The 17,113-nt window shown below is 43.1% G+C and overlaps 1 protein-coding gene across 3 annotated transcripts in view; it reads right to left on the bottom strand.

Annotated features, from left to right (window-relative positions):
* The window catches only part of LOC101478535 (latent-transforming growth factor beta-binding protein 2), a 91,949-nt gene that overhangs the window by 25,352 nt on the left and 49,484 nt on the right, over positions 1–17,113 (bottom strand). For all 3 annotated transcript variants that reach the window (XM_076877479.1, XM_076877480.1, XM_076877481.1), the window contains 11 exons: positions 13,685–13,759; positions 8,866–8,988; positions 8,607–8,771; positions 6,860–7,180; positions 5,677–5,696; positions 5,412–5,448; positions 4,437–4,511; positions 3,447–3,572; positions 2,868–2,996; positions 2,570–2,689; positions 2,128–2,247 (listed from right to left, as the gene is read on the bottom strand). In XM_076877479.1, coding sequence (XP_076733594.1) covers positions 2,128–2,247; positions 2,570–2,689; positions 2,868–2,996; positions 3,447–3,572; positions 4,437–4,511; positions 5,412–5,448; positions 5,677–5,696; positions 6,860–7,180; positions 8,607–8,771; positions 8,866–8,988; positions 13,685–13,759 — 1,311 coding nt within the window. The remainder of the gene's footprint in view (positions 1–2,127; positions 2,248–2,569; positions 2,690–2,867; positions 2,997–3,446; positions 3,573–4,436; positions 4,512–5,411; positions 5,449–5,676; positions 5,697–6,859; positions 7,181–8,606; positions 8,772–8,865; positions 8,989–13,684; positions 13,760–17,113) is intronic.

Genomic DNA, 17,113 nt, shown 5'->3' with positions numbered 1-17,113 from the left:
GATCTCCTTTGAAAATAAGGGCCGTGTCAGCATTGTTTAGCAGGAAAAGGGAAACAATTACAGCATAATTAGTGTGTGTAATGACTACAAACAGCAGTCATTAAATTACAGCAGTGCGCAGACCATGCCTCATTCATGAAAGCCTTTTACTATTTGTTGAAGAAGCTGTCTTTTCCACCTCATGAGTCAGAGCTGTTGACCCAGGAATCATAATTGTGGAAAACCTCATGTAGAAACAGTGTTTTATAGCATTGTAGTGGAATTTATCAAGTGTTAACAGTGGCGTATTTATTTATTTTTTAGGTTAGATTAAATTGCGGGAAGAGAATGAGAGTGAAGTGTGATCGTGTGGGCGACTGAGAAGAAGACTATCAAAGAGGAAGGAGGCGGTCTGCGAAAGGAGGAAGGGAGAAGAGAAGATCGTATTGAGAGGTGATAAATGTTCGGAGACTGAGCACACACGCTGGAAACTGCACGAGAGTCACAGAGCGGGTTTTGTTTGCTTAACCACGGGCGCTGCCAGATGTCTGTCAGTGTGGCCCAGTGTTTTGTTTCTGCTATCACCCAGCATCTCTTAGGCCTGCCTGCGATAAGCCCCGACAAGGGAGTGGAACCGTTTTCTCAATCACGCCAACAATTAGGCTTATCCACGATTTGGTCAATTGGATTCAAACTACTGCACTGTGCTGTCGGCAATTGACTGAAGCAAACGCTGGAAACTTGCTGCTGATGCTGTATGTTTTATGTGACTCCCGAAGCGGCAGACCTATGCCGCAGGACTGTTAGCGCTGCTTGTGCAAATGTCCAGAGCAAAAATATTTACCTCTGGCGTTATCCCTCATTTACGAAGTTCCTCTCAGTTACTATTTATACACCACGGGTTTACAGAGAATGTATAATAATAGCAGACTGGCAGAAACATGAAAGTGGCTAAAGCGGTGTTTTCTTTGGTAGCACGAGAAATTGTGAGACTTTAAACCTGAGCGTCGCTCAACTGACTCACTGATAAATCAATTTTTAAAGAACTCATAAGTGTCACTGAAGTTTACTTCCATATTTTCCGTCGTGCTTTTTCGCCGTGCGAGCATTTCTGCGTTATTTCCAAACAAATTAGAGGGGTGCAAGGTCATACGGAGGGGATGTGGTAACTAACAGCAGTTGGGTTGTTATGTAACAGGGCCACTTTTAGGTTGGTAGCCGCTGGCGTGTAATCTTAAACAAAACACATACCGAGTGTAATCTGTCAGCCATTTGTGTGGTCACGTCTAGTAATCTGCAGTGAGACCTTTACAGCGGGCCACAGACAACATCACGGGTGAGTGAGAAAATTTGTTTGCGTGCCGGGACCTTTTAGCGGCGGGGGAACAGAGCCTTCGACCTTCTCATACGTCTCCTGAAACACTCACCTAGCCCAGCAGTGGTAATAAAGCCTCGCTCGCCTCTGCCGGGAGAGCTCTCCAACAATAATACACTGTTTGTTCAAGGCTGTAGCCAAGAGAAAATATTTGGACTCTCCCAAATTGAAGTATTACAAACAATCTTTTTACAGGGCCAGTGATATCAAAAGATCAGCAATAGCACGGTGGATGTGTTTAAACAATATTTGGGATATTCTGGGGCTGCTCGGGTGGAGGAGTCGATTTATTATACGTGGAAGCACTGAATAGACAAAGGCGGTGGAGTCGTGCTCTCAGTCTATGCTATATAGCCATCATCACTGTGGTTTTTGGGCTGTCGTTGGGGCCCAGAAGTGCTCCTTGCTCGACATAAAACATCCAATATAAAGTCGTTTGAAGCGCAAAATACTATTTATTTTATCATTTTAATGCACATCAGCAGTCCCTTTGAGCAAAAAGCCACAATCCTGCAAATTTAGTTCTGCTTGTGATATTTGGGGAGCTGTACTGCATCATCGGCTGTCAACACATCTTTAATGGCATGGCCTGTTGCCTTGTTTTTTGTTAGGTTTTTTCGAGTGATGCCAACCAGGAACAGCAGCTTCAAGTAGGTAAAAGTTACCTAATACATAATAGGGAAGCCCTGTTTGTTTCCATGCAGCGGTTGGAAACACCCTTAGGATCCTGGGTACTGGTGCCACTGCTATAATGGGGTGTGAGGTTGCCTTACCCACACATCTTTCACCGACAGGCCTGAACCCTGGTCCGCAAACCTGGCACCGGAAGGAGCCGAGAGTGTTGACGCAGACACCGTTGGGACAGGAGCTGGGATCTCTGCACTCATCTATATCTGCTCCGGGACAAAGTGGAAAATATGAAAAAGAAAAATCTGAATGAGTTGTTGCTAAAACAATGTTACTAAGACAATACGTGCATGCATGGAAGAAAGAGAGGGTGTAAGGCCGCAAATGTACACATACACAGTCCGTCTGTCACAGAATGAGCAAAGTTTTCTTCCTGGCTTTGACTAAAGGAAAATACAATATGTGTTTTGTTAGTGCCCAGCTCATTCAGCTAATTCATGGAAGCAAACAAATAGGCCTGGCCAGGACTGCCCTGTTATGTGAACTTGAGCCTGTATGCGTAGCTGCTTGTGCACGCACGCAAGTTACCTTCGCACACGCCTCTCCGAGACTTGGCGTAGCCAGCGTTGCATTCACAGGTGTAAGATCCCTCTGTGTTGACGCATTTGCCATTCTGGCATTTGTTGGGCATGCTGCACTCATTCATGTCTGCCAGTTTGAATGAAAACCAAGGAGAAGGGAAAAAAGAAAGTTACTGTTGTGTTCCGCAGCATTAATTAGGGCAGAATACTTTTAAAATGAACGGCGCTGACAGACGAGGACTTGCAGTGCTTAGTTTCCATTGGAAACTTTATATCTCCTGCTGCTGATTGGGGCTGTGTCTCACCTTGACAGAACTTCCTGTTCTGAGTGATCACCTGGCTGTAGCCACTGTGGCAGTGGCAGGTGTAGGACCCATAGCTGTTTATACAACGTCCCTTTCCTTCACATGGATCCTCATCGCACTCATTCACATCTGCAGAAAAAGAAAGGAAAGCACGTGGCTGTTGCACTTCACCAGCACAGTACACTTTTAAAGCACCGACTTTAGAGCTTCCTCTATGAAACAGAAACAACACGGGCCAAAACCCAGCTGTGTGGAGCAGAGGCTGTGTCCAAAAGCCTTTGCGAAAAAAAAGGACCACAGCATCAGCTCTCTGGGTGGGACGTGAGCTGTTGTCAAGCATCACAGGACAGGGTAGCATAAACAAACAGAGTCCTATCATTTTGGCTCACTTAATTTCTCAAAGGTTTATAATCACTGGTGATGAAGACTGGCTTTTACTGTGATGATGACGGACAGAGCTGCCGTGGCATCTGGTGTCAGCATGTCTGTGTGTGTTTGTGTGCTCCTCCTTCTCTTTGAGTGTCCCACTGTTACCCCTGTTTTGCTTCATTTTTCGCTCTTGCTCCATTTGTTAGTTACCAATGCAGTTGGTCTGCAGTGCACTGAGCTTGAATCCTGGCTCGCAGAGGCAAATGTAGCCCGTTTGCACAGAAACGCATCTCCCACGGCCACATATAGAGGGGGTCGTGGCACACTTGTCAATACCTATGGATAGGAACAAAGATGTGCAGAGTTGTCACTTGAAAAACAAACAAGATTATTTGTGACCTAAGGTTGCGCAACATTGGTTTAAAAAAACTAAAAAATATATAAATGTGCATTCCACGAACACATGTTGTTCTCCAGGGGAACTCATCGTGCTGTTTTATAGGTGGAGTCGTGGATGGGAGCGCTGGTTTTACAGCACTGTAGCGGTCCAACAGGTGGTATGGAGCGCGTACAAAGTGCTCGGCAAGAAACAGGTCATGCACAGTAGAGCCTGACATTAGTTTTGTACTTGTGTTTTTCTGTCCAAAAGAGCCATGTTAAACTGGGCCTCTGGGTCTGGCTGACGAAAAGAAAAAAGAAAAAAATCCCATTTCTCTATAAGATTACTAAAAATTCTTCTCACTTCCTAAATCTCTCTGTCACTCTCTCGCTGAGTCTGTCACACAAACACGCTTTCACCATGTCCCGTGCTCTTCCTAAGTTTTTCATAAATCTGGCCTCTGTCCACTCAGAGTAGCTTCCTCTTCCAAAAGGCACACTCTTTCTTGGTTTCTCGCCCTCTCACCCTCTGTGCAGAATAGCAGCTTCAAGCCAAATTGGCTCTGGGAAAAGAGGTCAAATTAAGCTCTCTCCAGCTTCACTTTGGGTAAGCCTACAAAAATGCCTTATGAGTCGTGCTGCTGTCTGCCAGAAGTTTACAGAGTGTATAAAAAATGAAGAGCTGAGCCCTGTGGTGCTCTTTCGCATAGCAACTTCCTGTCCACCTGTTCATTGTCATGTTGTTTGTTTTGTTTTAGATGTATGAAGTGGGGCTGAATATATCTGATTTCCTATAATGTGACTTTTTAATCTATTGTTTACCTGTAGCTGAATCAGTATGGGATGGTTCCTTTGAATCCGGCCTCGGGTTGATGCTCGGGAAGTCCGGAAAAATATCTATTAAGACAGTTAAGGTGAGTCATGGGGCACTAGATAAGCACAAATGACAAAGTCAACTAAATCTCTCTTAAACTTTGACAGGTTCTAGTCTCTACAACCAAAACAAGACGCCGCTTGATTTGCCAGCCACTCTAATGCCTTAGCTGCCTATTCAAGACTATAAAAGCGATCTAGTCATTTTTCCGGGCTAAAACAAATTACAATGACCAAAATAAATCAGGTAGACTCATTGAACATAGCCTTCAGACTTGAATGTCAGTGTTTTCACTGACGTGAGGGCAAAGTAAGGACTGTGAATGCCACTACTGTGTGGGAGCAGTTTATAGAAATTACACAACATGTCTGTGCTTGACAGAAAGCTTAGAGATTGTAAATCAAACCCAAAGAGGCAATAAACAACAGCTGGAGGCAAAACTCCTTTGTCCCACACGCCATCAGACTGTTTAACTCCTCTCTGGAGGGGAGAGTGGGGGGGAAACAGGAGGACAAAGGAGGGGGGAACAACTAAGCTGTAGTGCCTCTTCACCTCACTGTACAATACCTTTTGTGCAATACTTTTTGTAAATAGTCAACAGTGCAATAGACTCAATACTTGAAATGTGCAATTCACTTGTATTTTTATTTTTTATTCCTATTTATTCTATTTATCCCCTTTGTATATTTTATTTATATTTGTCTCTGTATTTATATATATGTGTGTGTGTGTATATATATATAACAATTCTGTAACTGTAACTTCGGTCGTTGCTGTGCTTTTTGGAAGTCGAATTTCCCAGAGGAACCCACCCGAGGGATTAATAAAGTTCTATCTTATCTTATCTTATCTTATCTTATCTTACTTGTTCAACTACCAGTCTCGTATGATCTGAATGAATAAAGAAGGAAAAGAGAAGATACCTGGATACTGTGGCGGTAACTCTGTCCCAACAGCTGGCTGGAAAACGAGCAAATATTACTCATTAAAAAACATTGGGCTACATTTTTCACCACCATATTTATATTCACAGCATTCCGGTATTTGTTGGTAAATTCTGTGCTAATTAGATGTGTGCATCTACCAAAATGTGGTCTGAAGAAGTTATATAATCATAACAAACCCTCCAGCTGAAATAGCTAGAACACATGCCGAGAAGAAGCATGCACCAAAGGAGGGAGAACTTACCGGGCTCAGACTTTCCACATCTACCACAAAAAAAGAGGAAAAGTTTATCAGTGGAGAACACATTACATCTGCATTAACATGTGCCATCACAAAACACATTTTTGTTCAATTATGTATACACGCATGTTGCCTTTAGACACTCGTCTGCAGCTTTGGTGATCCTTTTTTTTCCCTAACAAAAATTGGCCAGATTTTTTTTTTCAAATATTTGTGAGAGATAGTGTACACTGTTGGCCAAGAAAAATGAAAGAAAAACATGGAATTAGATATCTCCGATAATGAAGACAAAAATCCCAAAATATTTAAAGAACTGTCTCCACATACAAATCAAAATGTTGCAGCACTGCCAATACAGTATCTCACAAAGCTTAAATCAGGAAGATGCATTTGCTTAAAATCCTGAGGATTAAGCTTCATGATCCGTGTGGATTACTTGTTGTTGCAGGCTTTTTTTGATGCTCGCTGGGGTTTCACTTAGACCGCTGTGAATATGTTCCATCTATCAAGCTTTTATTCACGGAGATTAAAGCAGCTTGTTGATGTTTACATTTTCACAATAATGTTAATGCACTGCATCCTGTCTATAAAAAACTGCCATTGTTCAATCATTGCAGCTGCTCTGAACTGTTTATGTCACGGGCTGTGGCAAAAATCAAGCTCGTCACTCTTCTGACAGACTAAACTCATCAGCTGATCTACGTGCCAGCCCATGTCAGTTGATGGGTCAGCTCATCCCCTTTGATGCATCCAGCTGGTATGTGTTGTTTAAGCACTACTTAAGCTCCTCTAGCCAACTTATAGTTGCTTTGCATCTTCGAGACACTTTGCAGAACAGCTCCACCCCAGCTTCCCCCTTTTCTTCTGGGTCTGACTTAATGAATGTCATCTGCTCTCAGTGATGCCTGCTCTGATCTGAATGGCCCTGCTGCTGCTTTGCCTGGCATGAAAGGCTGACTTGTGCTTTCCAGGTCCCAGATCAGAGCCATACGGTCAAATGTAAATCGTTGCCAGAGAATTGACAATCTTCTTTTGACCACTGTATGGTGGTCCTGACTGAAACATCCTCGGGTTTAAATGAATACCATGTTTAGGTAACATCCAAGGCCTACGCATTCGCTAAGAACACTGTTTCAACTCTTTGTCATACAGTGCAAATATTTACCAACATAAAACTTATTCTTACCATCTGTGTGTGGCGGTCTAGGTGTTTCTCTGGCTGGATGTGAGGGATGCTGTGGAGTCAAAGGGTACTGGGGTGCTTGTGGGGTCTCAGAGTATTCGGGGTATTGGGGTAGCTGCGGTGTTTCAGGGTAGCTGGGGTACTGGGGCCCACTGGGAAACGAAGGCTGAGAAAATGGAAACTGCGGATAAGTAGGGCTCTCATCCTCGAGTGACACTCCCATGCTCTGCAGCTCGACATCATCCAGCTGTCGAAGAGAAATCTGGACGTCAGATCGCGAGTAAGTGTATCCGTGGCCAGCGGGGCAGATCTCCTTGAAGTGGTCTGCAGCACAGGAGACACAGGAGCGACCAGTAAGTGATCGAAAACATCACCTCTGCATTCTGAGCTTCAGCTCGAAAAACTGACATTTAACTTTTGACAGCATAATCGTGGCTCTTATTTCTATCTGATATTCAAAGTAACACCATAAGCCATCCATGTAATACAGTTACGACAGGCACGCTGTACTTTATGCTCTGCTGTGAACAGGGAGATTGGGTTTCGGTGACTGCTGCAGAACTTAGCAAGCTGCCAGGCCAGTGACAGCTGTCAGAGGAGGCTAACAGCGACGGGATTTGAAAACATGTGGGCATATCGGCACTCTCAAACTGTGGGAAGTAGAGGATCATGTAATGCTGAATGACCTTTGAACTCTTTGGTGTAAAGGCATGTGAGTGAGAGGCTAATGGAGGATTGGCTGGCTAGATAAAAGGCAGGAGACTGCACCTCTTTGTATCGGAGTCCAAAAAGCCTCAGCAATGGTGAATCCATTACAAGTGAGAGGCTCTTTGTCCCCTACCTGACCTGAAACCCGGCTACTCTATGCCAAAAGAGTCTGGAATAGAGATATGAGTAATGACAGATATGCGGTCACTGTAAACGCTTGTGTAAATACAGGAAACGTGGATATGATAGGCTACTGAATGATGAATTTAAAGTGGAGGGAAATGGGGCTATATATGATCAGAAGCCACATCTGAAGAATCGGCGTAAATATGGAATTAAACTCATTGGGCTCCTGTTACCGAGTCACAAGTAATGGCTCTGGCTGCTCTGTTCAGGGGTCTAACAGCTTTTCAGGCCATCCAAAAAGCTAACGTCCGAAATAATCAAAGGCCGTGCGCCCATGCACTGCGTCGGTCCTAACTGAGCAGCACCGTGGAGGTCTGTGTCTATGATATCTGATCTATGACAATCCCCATGAATCACTGGCTAGTACAGACACTCAATAAAACCAGCTTGTTTCTCTCAGAGACTTTGAAGATTAAATCAGTATGAAAAAACGACAACTACTTCCCATGTTTCACTTGGCGAGGTCACGCATTTCTGCTGTGAAGCTTTGCCGGTTTATTAGTGGGGTTTCTCTCTGAGGGTTGGAGCGATAACACAAGACTGACTCCCACTCTTATGTAGCCTCCAAAATATGAAAACTGTTATGTTTTTGGTCCTTTTCCACTCCAAACACAGTTAGCTATTTTGAACTGCATTACACGCCTGGCAAAGAACAGAATGGTGACTGAGCGGTAAATATTTTTTCCCCCTATTCTTTCATTACCATTGCTAGCCCTTGCATAAGCTTGCATGCAACACTTTATTTCTGCAAAAGCGTTTAACTCAAGAAGGGGAGTACAGTCAATGCAGAAATAGAAAACAAGATCATTTTTTGGGTCAGCAGAAGAGGAGCACAGGGCAGCTTTTGGGGCTGTACCTGATCCTGGTAAAGGACAACGATCACACCCAGCTCCCCAGGCCTTGCCCACTCTGCTGCAGCAGCAGATCTGCTTGGTGAGGTGATTAGTGAGTGGCAGAGAGCATGTCGCCGCTGAAACAGACCTGTAGCACGGCGCCCTCTGGTCAGACACTGCTTTGTCCGCTGGTAGAGAAGAGAAATTGGAACACAAGAAAGGCATAAAAAAGCCTAGTCTTAAAGTGTGTGTTACGAATCCAAAAAAACAAGCAATACTTACAGACACAGTGGCTTCTGGCAGGATCTAACATATAGCCTGGTTTACATGTGCACCTGTAGCTTCCTTTGGTGTTGAGACATTCAGCGTTTTTACATATTCCAGGCAACAGGCACTCGTTGATGTCTGTGAAATAGGCAGAGTACATCAGTCATTTCAAATATATCCTGGCTTATGGAAATTTCATGAAGTCATGTTTATTCCCAGGAAAAAAAAAACGATTTTCAGTCTCACCCCCCACCAAAACTGCACATATCAACTTTGGTGCATTTTCTTTCCAATACACTGGGCAGCAATGATTCACACATTGAAAGGTGTCAGAAAATTGCAACAGATCATGTAAGCAAAGCCGCTCGCTGTGGGGAGGCGATGAAATATGGAAACATTAAGGTTACACAAGTGCATGAAATCGTGATGACAGGAGGGAGACGTACACATTTGACGGGTGTAAAACAATACACGCTCAAAATCCTGTCTTGCTTGGGAAGTAAAATATTGCAGCTGTGGGAACACGTGCAGTCATGTAGACATAGAGCATATCACTGAGAGTTTCAGATTGTCATCATCCTCAGCATCTTTCCTTCACAGCGTCCAATATGGTTACGGGATCCTCAGCTTACGTCAATAAGTGAAAGTTATTAAAGAGATTTTTTAAAATGTATTTATTTTTTCCTCTGTCTGGCTTAAACCACATGCAGAAATGGTAGAGTGGCCAGAGGAGTTTGCCTCTCGCTCCAAGAGCTCCTGAGTCCCTAAGGTAAACGGAGACAAGCTAACAAGTGTGCCAGCCAGAAGCATAGGGGGACATGCTTAAGGCGCTTAGTCATGTGATCACACTGGGACCAGGCAAGGATTGTTGTTCTACCGTGTTAAACAAAGAGTACATCATTAGGTCTTTTCCCACTGCATTGACGACTAGAACCCGACAACCTGCCACCACAGATTTTCCCCCAATTTGAATGAATCTGCTCTTGTTTTGTTGTTTTCCTTCCTGCTGGAAAAAGTGAGCTTACAAAAGGTCGGGGCTGATAAAATCAATGGGCTGAAAGAAATCCAGGGAAAGCCTTAATGTTTTTCTTGTTGTTTGTCGCCCCTTTTTCGTTTCCATTTTGGGTTTTCGTTGCGCTTTTCCACCTTACAGTGACGTACTGTGAAGAAACGAGTGATGTCATGCCGGTTTCCCCCAAGTCTACACTTTTTGTAGTGATTTAACTTTAGTTCAGGTAGCGTCTGGACACCTGAAATCAGGTCACCGTTTATCTCATGGTCTTTAATCCATGATTCAGTCGAGTCCCAGATTAGTGGTAGTGTTACAGTCTGCTGGTGGGTTGATTTAAATTGAAACCGGCTTCCGTGGCAACCTTCCATGACCAGCGCTAATCTCAACATCTATTCTGAATTTATGCTTGGTTGCTCTTCTTGACAAACATCACTTGTGGTAAGAGCTCACGGCTTTTAGCGTGACTGTTTTTATAGTCTACCAGCACATGACAAAGTTCTGCTGCTTACTTGACCTTTCCCCTCTTTGTTCAAAACCCATGTGAACACCTACAGAATTATCTACAGAAACTATGTAAAGCAAACTGGCAACATTGCTCCCTATACTGTGTATTTTGGGTTGTGAGTAAAGAGAGCACCTTTGGACCACTTTGGAAGTCTGTGAAGTGAATACACATGGTCAGAATTTAGCCAAAGCGCCATTACTGGGAAAACCAGGCTTTTTCAACATATTTCTCTATCAGTATTGCAGCCTGAATACCAGGCTAGCAAGTCGACACGATGAGTGTCAAATGTCAGTGTTGTGAAATCATAAGCAGCTTTTATTAACTTGATCAAAAATGTCCAAAGAGTTGCATAAGACTTCATTAATCTCCTCTTTGAAGTGGTGTATGAGTAATGTGACCTGCTCCCAGCACTAGTTTACCACACACAACAGGGCCTGCACATGCATCTCTGCGGGCTTTTTCATCTAACAACCACAGCTACAAATGGCCAATTCAGTGACCTAAATTTTTGAGAAGGAAGCCTCTGAAGATAAGGAATCATCTCTGAAGTCTGAGACCTGAGAGCATGACGCTGATAGGAAATCTTATCGTGCTGTGGCGACGATGTCACTGACCGCAAAGGTCAGCGGATGTAGGCAGACTGGCAGTAAATCAGGACTATTACCAAATACGAGACAAGCCCTGTTCTGTTCCAATAAAACACATTACAAGCAGCTCGAGACTGGAGCCACAGGAAGGAGGGCTTGACCCCATCCTAATAATAATGACAAAATCTCAGAAAAAGCTGATTCTTTTTCCTTCTTGGCAGATAGCAAAAGTCCTTAAATTAGAAATAATTTTTGGGGGAACGAAGCAGCAGCCGAACACAGATTTAAAGCACTTTAGTAAATATTGTGGGTAACTGTCAGCTTTGCTTTTTTGGAACTCAGGAAAGGAGCAACTGGAAGAGGGAAACATCTTGAAGCAATCACAGAAGAAAAGCATGAATAATAGAAAGATAAATTTCTACATTCATTGGCTGCTCGACACATTATTGGAAAACAGGAGCGTCCTGCTCAATAATTACCTGAAAACATCAATATTGTGATTGTTCTCTGCAGAAAACATGTTGAACTTGCTGAACTAAAGGATGAGGTCTTCTATACGGAGAGTCAAAACTGGACTTTTAGGTTGTTCTACTCCATATGCCTCAGCAAGCATTGCCCTTTGGATCATGACATGATAATGTGAGCCATCAGAAAAGCTGCAGTTTGTAACTGTTAGCCTCAGTTGTCAGTGTTAGGTAGATAGCTCAGTAGGTAGAGTGGTGGCCCCAAGGTCGGGGGTTCAAATCCACTGAACGGCTACCCTGAGGTACCCCTGAGCAAGGTACCGTGCGTACACACTGCTCCCCGGGCGCCCAGTGGCTGTTTCACTGAGTGAATGGGTTAAATGCAGAGAGGAATTTCCCCACGGGGATCAATAAAGTATACATCATTGAGCCATTTCCAAGGCTATTTACTGACACCAACAAATGCAAATGGTTGGAATTCTTTAGCGGGAGAGTTGACACCGTGGGTGTTTACTGATTCCTAAACCAAACACAAGCTGACAAACAGCCACTGCTGGGATGTTGAAATGGACGATAACACAGTGTATATGTTCAGGGACAACCATGTTTGTTTTACATACAGATGGACGGGAAAAGCAGGCAAAGCAGCAATCTGATGCTCACAAGTACTCAGAGAGCCATCCATGCCACGATCACAGCCTACCACATTAACTCAGAACCCCAAGACCAATTAAAACAGGAGCCCCAGGTGCTTATTGACTGCTGAACTCTGACCCCAGACAAACCCTAACTGTGGTCTTGACCTGTTTCCCAGACATGGGAAGTGGGGGGCAAAAAAGTCAGTCTCCCAAGCAAGGACTTTAATTAAGTGTGTTCTCCAGGTACATCATCGGTTACCACAGTATAATCTGAACATTTGAAGATTTTGAAAGTACTTCTTTGCAAACTCGAGTTTCCCCACTGGGGGGCTAACCAGGTTGCTGCTGGAGGTCTTCTATGTCATTTTGTGTTGTTACCTGCAAATGACAACAGCAGTCCTTCTTCTGCTCTAGAAATGTGCTGTGAGCTAGATGGCCACTATAAGCAGCCCTTCTAGGCGGTGGAGAAATGATTCATATGTAGCTATCACGAGTAACATTCAAGATAGTGGATTTGGTGTCTATCAATGACTAGAACAGGCATGTATTTAGTTCTTTTAAGCATGTAGACATGGTCAAAACAACCTGCTTAAGTTTAAATTGAGAATCACAATGTGGAGGAAACTTGATTTAAGTGACTTTGAATGTGGTTGTTGATGCCAGAGAGGCTTGTCTGGTCTTCAGTATTGCAGAAACTGCAGATCTACTGGAATTTTCCCACAAAACCATCTCTAGGGTTAAAAGAGAATGATCAGAAAAAGCGAAAGCATCAAGGGAGCAGCAGTTCTCCAGGAGAAAATGTCTTGTTAGATAATGGCCACACTGCTATGAGCTGATAAGAAGGCAACAGTAACTCAAAGATACACTTGGTACAACCAAGGTATGCAGAAGACCATCTCTGATCACACAAAATGTTAAACCTTGAAGCAGATGGGCTTAGTCTAATGCCTCTTGATTTCAGCTGAGACGTTCAGATGGTAGGGTCAGAAGTTGGAGTAAACACCATGAAAACATGGATCCATCCTGCCTTGTATCAACAGTTCAGGCTGGCGTTTGTGGTGTTATGGTGGATGGATGTTTCCTTGGCACATTTTGGGCCCCTTAGTACCAGTCAAGCATCATTTAAATGCCACAACCTACCTACGTATTGTCCATGACCACAGTGCACCCATGTTTTGATGGCTGCTTTCGGCAAAGCCATCAGAACACATCATGTCAAAAAACTCATACAATTTGAAACTAATTTCTTGAACATAGCAATGAGTTCACTTTATTCGACTAGCTTCCACATTCACCTGACCTCGATCCAACGTGGTGGAACCGTAAATAAATATAATGGAGGAGCAGCAAGTGTGATGCTGTCATGTCAACATGAACTAAAATCTCTGAGAAATCTTTCCAGCACCTTGCTGAATCTATGCCACAAAGGATTAAAGAGGTCCTGAAGGTGAAAGAGGGTCCAACCTGGTACTAGCAAGATATACCCGATGAAGTGGACAGTGAGTTTATTTGATCACAGTGATTTAATTATTTTAATATATCTTTGTTACTGCTAAAATAAACATGCAGTCACTTAAAGCTCATAAAATGTTTAAACCCTTTCCAGCATATTTCATGCAAAGGCTTACCTTGACAGTGTGTGACATTCATTCGTTTAAAACCTTTGGAACATTCCACCTGTCCATTCGCAATCACTGCATATGCTGTAAACAGAAACAAAAACAACAGTTCAGAGAAGCTCAGTGATCTTAAATGATGTGCTATGATTCTTTGGTACAGAGGAGTGCTTTCATCAGAGAGGGAGAAGAGAAGGAGCTCAAGTTTAGGAGAATTTAAGGTCTCAGTAATAGGAAAAACAAGGAACCCACAACTGAGCCTTGAGGGACTCCAGCAAGAGTCAAATGGGCTCCCCATCAACTACATTTATAAGGCAGCTTTGTCATCCAACAAAATGTAATAATGCTCTATGCCATTCATAATTGTGTAAATCCCTAGGCACATCATCATAAATTTGTTGACTAAGCCTTTATGACAGCCCTGACCGTTTTCATCAACCACGGTGCAAATCTAGTTAAACGAGAGACTAAAGCTTTAAATGTGCGCACAAGGAATGACGATTAATGTGCTGCTCACAGGAAAATGATTGGCCAAAATGTCTTAACGCTTGTTTTTTGCCAAAGCAGTACAAATCACGTGGCATGTGTGTGTTTCAGGTGTGCGCTTGAGAGGTGCTGCAGTAAATAACACATTTCTCGGTTACTGCCCCAGTGCGGGCAAACTGTCAGTGTTAGAAGCCTGAAAACATGGTGTCATTACTTATTCGGCACCCAGTCAAGCCCCGGCACGCTCCATTAAATGTACAGGGGGTCAATGTGGCAAAGAGTAAGTCTGTTAGTGTCTAAATGTGTGTGTATCCATATCTGTGTTTTTTAACAGAGATTAGGGGGAACTCTATGAAAGTCTTTCTTAACATAGACAGTGATTATTGGTACCAGATCTTTCCATGACTCAGATGACTCAGATTCTCTATGACTGTTGAAAAGATAATATCTAACTTCTGATTTTGAAAGAAAAAAACATGTATTTTTGGCTGTAGAGGACTGTAAAGAATAACAATATGCTTGTTAGCAAGACAGAAGAGTCTTTAGCTATTATAGACTGTACAGTGTGACACACATCAGACAGCTCAGAGAAATGATTACAACACCCTGTGCTATATACACTATATGAGGTGCAATCAAAAGTTCTCTCTCCGCCCATAAAAAGCAAAAACTATTTAAATCTGGTCACTATCTGATTCAAAGTCATCTCCTTGTGTACCTCTGGAGCACTTCCATTACTTCTAAGCCTGAAAATGGGGCATCAGGTGCAGAGCATGACCACCAGTATGCTCATTACTCTCTCAGACTGGTAAGGCTGAATTTGTGTAATAGCCTTAAGCATCTGAGGGAGGATATTAAGTGCAAGTGATCATGCACCAGCATACAGCACATGAAAAGTCAGGAGTTTTAACCATGCCAACACAACTGCCACTCAGCGCCCACACAACCAAACAGATTTGGCTAAAGACTCGCCCTCTTCAAGTCATCATCCACTGAGAGGAAAAAAAACATGAAGGTTTTCTGCTCAAGAAAGGAATGACAGCAATGACAATCTTTTGATTCACACTATGGGCGTAAAAAATAACATTATACCACAGCAATGCATTGCTTTGAATCTGCTGCCACAGTGATGAAGGGTCTAGAAAAGACGTGACGCACGCAAGGACGTAAAACACCACTGCTTTGCCAGCAGAGGTATTTGGGAAAGGGAGAGAAGTCAGTTCGGTTCAGCCCAAGAAAACCAATGTGTTGTTGACTGAAAGAGTGCTCTAGTAAGATGTAAATGATGCCTGACAGGGTAAGAAGAACCAGAAAAGAACCTATCTCTATAATCCATCAGTTCTTTCTGTCTATACATGCCACCAGTGTTAAATACATGCTTCGGGTATTGATTCAGCTGCTCCCTTATTTACTATATAGTGTACAAGAGTCAAAATGCCAAGACAGCAATCCATCAAACCAAAACCCAGCAATCAGTCATGAGTTTGTGCCATTTTCCCAGGAGTGACTGGAATGTGTGGCACTTCTGGGAATGAAGTCCTGGAAGCTGAGTTGTGCTTTGGTCCCGCTGTGACCCAGTCGACCAGGCAGGGTCAATGTACCTGAGGGTTGACAGAGCAGAAGTGGGTCAGCATGAAGCGGGCAACTCGAAAAGGGGGGAACTGTGGCAAAGCAACGCCCCTATTCCTGCCTGCCCACCTCCTCATCTTCCTCCAGACCCTCCTAATCCCCCTCCGAAGTTTCTGAGTAATGAGATGTTGTGGTAGGAGCGACGGGCACGTCCTCCCGCAGTGATGGGATCAAGGAAAGTCTGGCCTGAGTGACAGCAGGGCGCACATGCCAAGGGAAGCACAGTGGGGGAGGTCCGGGAGTCTCAATAAAGCTTATTAGCAGGGAGAAGAAGACTCCCTGCAGAGATGAACAGCTTTAAGATGAATTTGAGAGACAGGTAATATGTTGTGCTTGTGCATCTTTAAAGCCTAATTATTTGAGTAACAGTGGTGAAAAACTGAAATATTTGCACATATACAGGCACATATACAGGCATGCTAACAGTAAAGTACTGCTAGCACAGACTCTGTTTTGGTGTCATTATGGTTTTAGGGGTTTTTCCGTGTATCTGAGTTTTGGATTCTCGATTGATGTCATTTTTATTCTAGTAACGGTGAGTTTATCATTATAATTCTACTTCCAGTTCACCTTTCTTATGTTTATCTAGTTGTGGTGCGTCTTTGGGTAACTATTTTCGTGGTGCAGGGGTGTCAAACATAAGGCCCAAGGGCTAGAACTGGCTCAGTGGATGGCTTTGAAAAATTGTGAAGGAGGCCATTTGGACTTTTAAATGTATTTTAACAAGTTCTACAGATTTTCCTGCTGATAAAGACCTCACCCATGGCTATTCACACTACACCAAAATAATTACATTAAATTAAATGTTGATTAAAGAATTAAATTTCCTGTTTTTTCACTACTAACTAAAGAAATTTCTGTTCTTACAATGGGACCACACCCCCAAAAAGGACGTTTTCTGTGAATTAACAGACATTTCTGCTTTATAATTACAGGACAGTATAGGCAATGAGCTACCAGAACTTTTTTCTGTAAATTTTACACATTTATTTCTTAGACGTGAAGCCCAAACAGTTGTGCTGACAAATGTCTTTGATTTGCTACAGCTGAATTCTTTGAAAAAACTGAGACATGCTGTTGAAATTGTACTTATGTTTCTAATAATAAGATATCTCAGGGATTAAATTCATGGTTAAACCCTTTTTCACTGACAGTGATGCCAAACATTTTACTCAATTGTAAACTGAGCTGTATGTGGCCCATGATGTAAAACGAGTTCAACATCCCCGTTCTAGTGTTTTGATTTTATTTTTCAATTGACCTTTAGTTCCTTACTTTGAAGGGTTCTCTTTCCTGTCTTGTGTGAGTTTTACTTCCTCCTTTGTG

This window comes from Maylandia zebra, linkage group LG19 (assembly GCF_041146795.1).
Source record: "Maylandia zebra isolate NMK-2024a linkage group LG19, Mzebra_GT3a, whole genome shotgun sequence".
NCBI classification, from domain to species: domain Eukaryota; kingdom Metazoa; phylum Chordata; class Actinopteri; order Cichliformes; family Cichlidae; genus Maylandia; species Maylandia zebra.
This window is presented reverse-complemented; position numbering and strand designations above follow the sequence as displayed.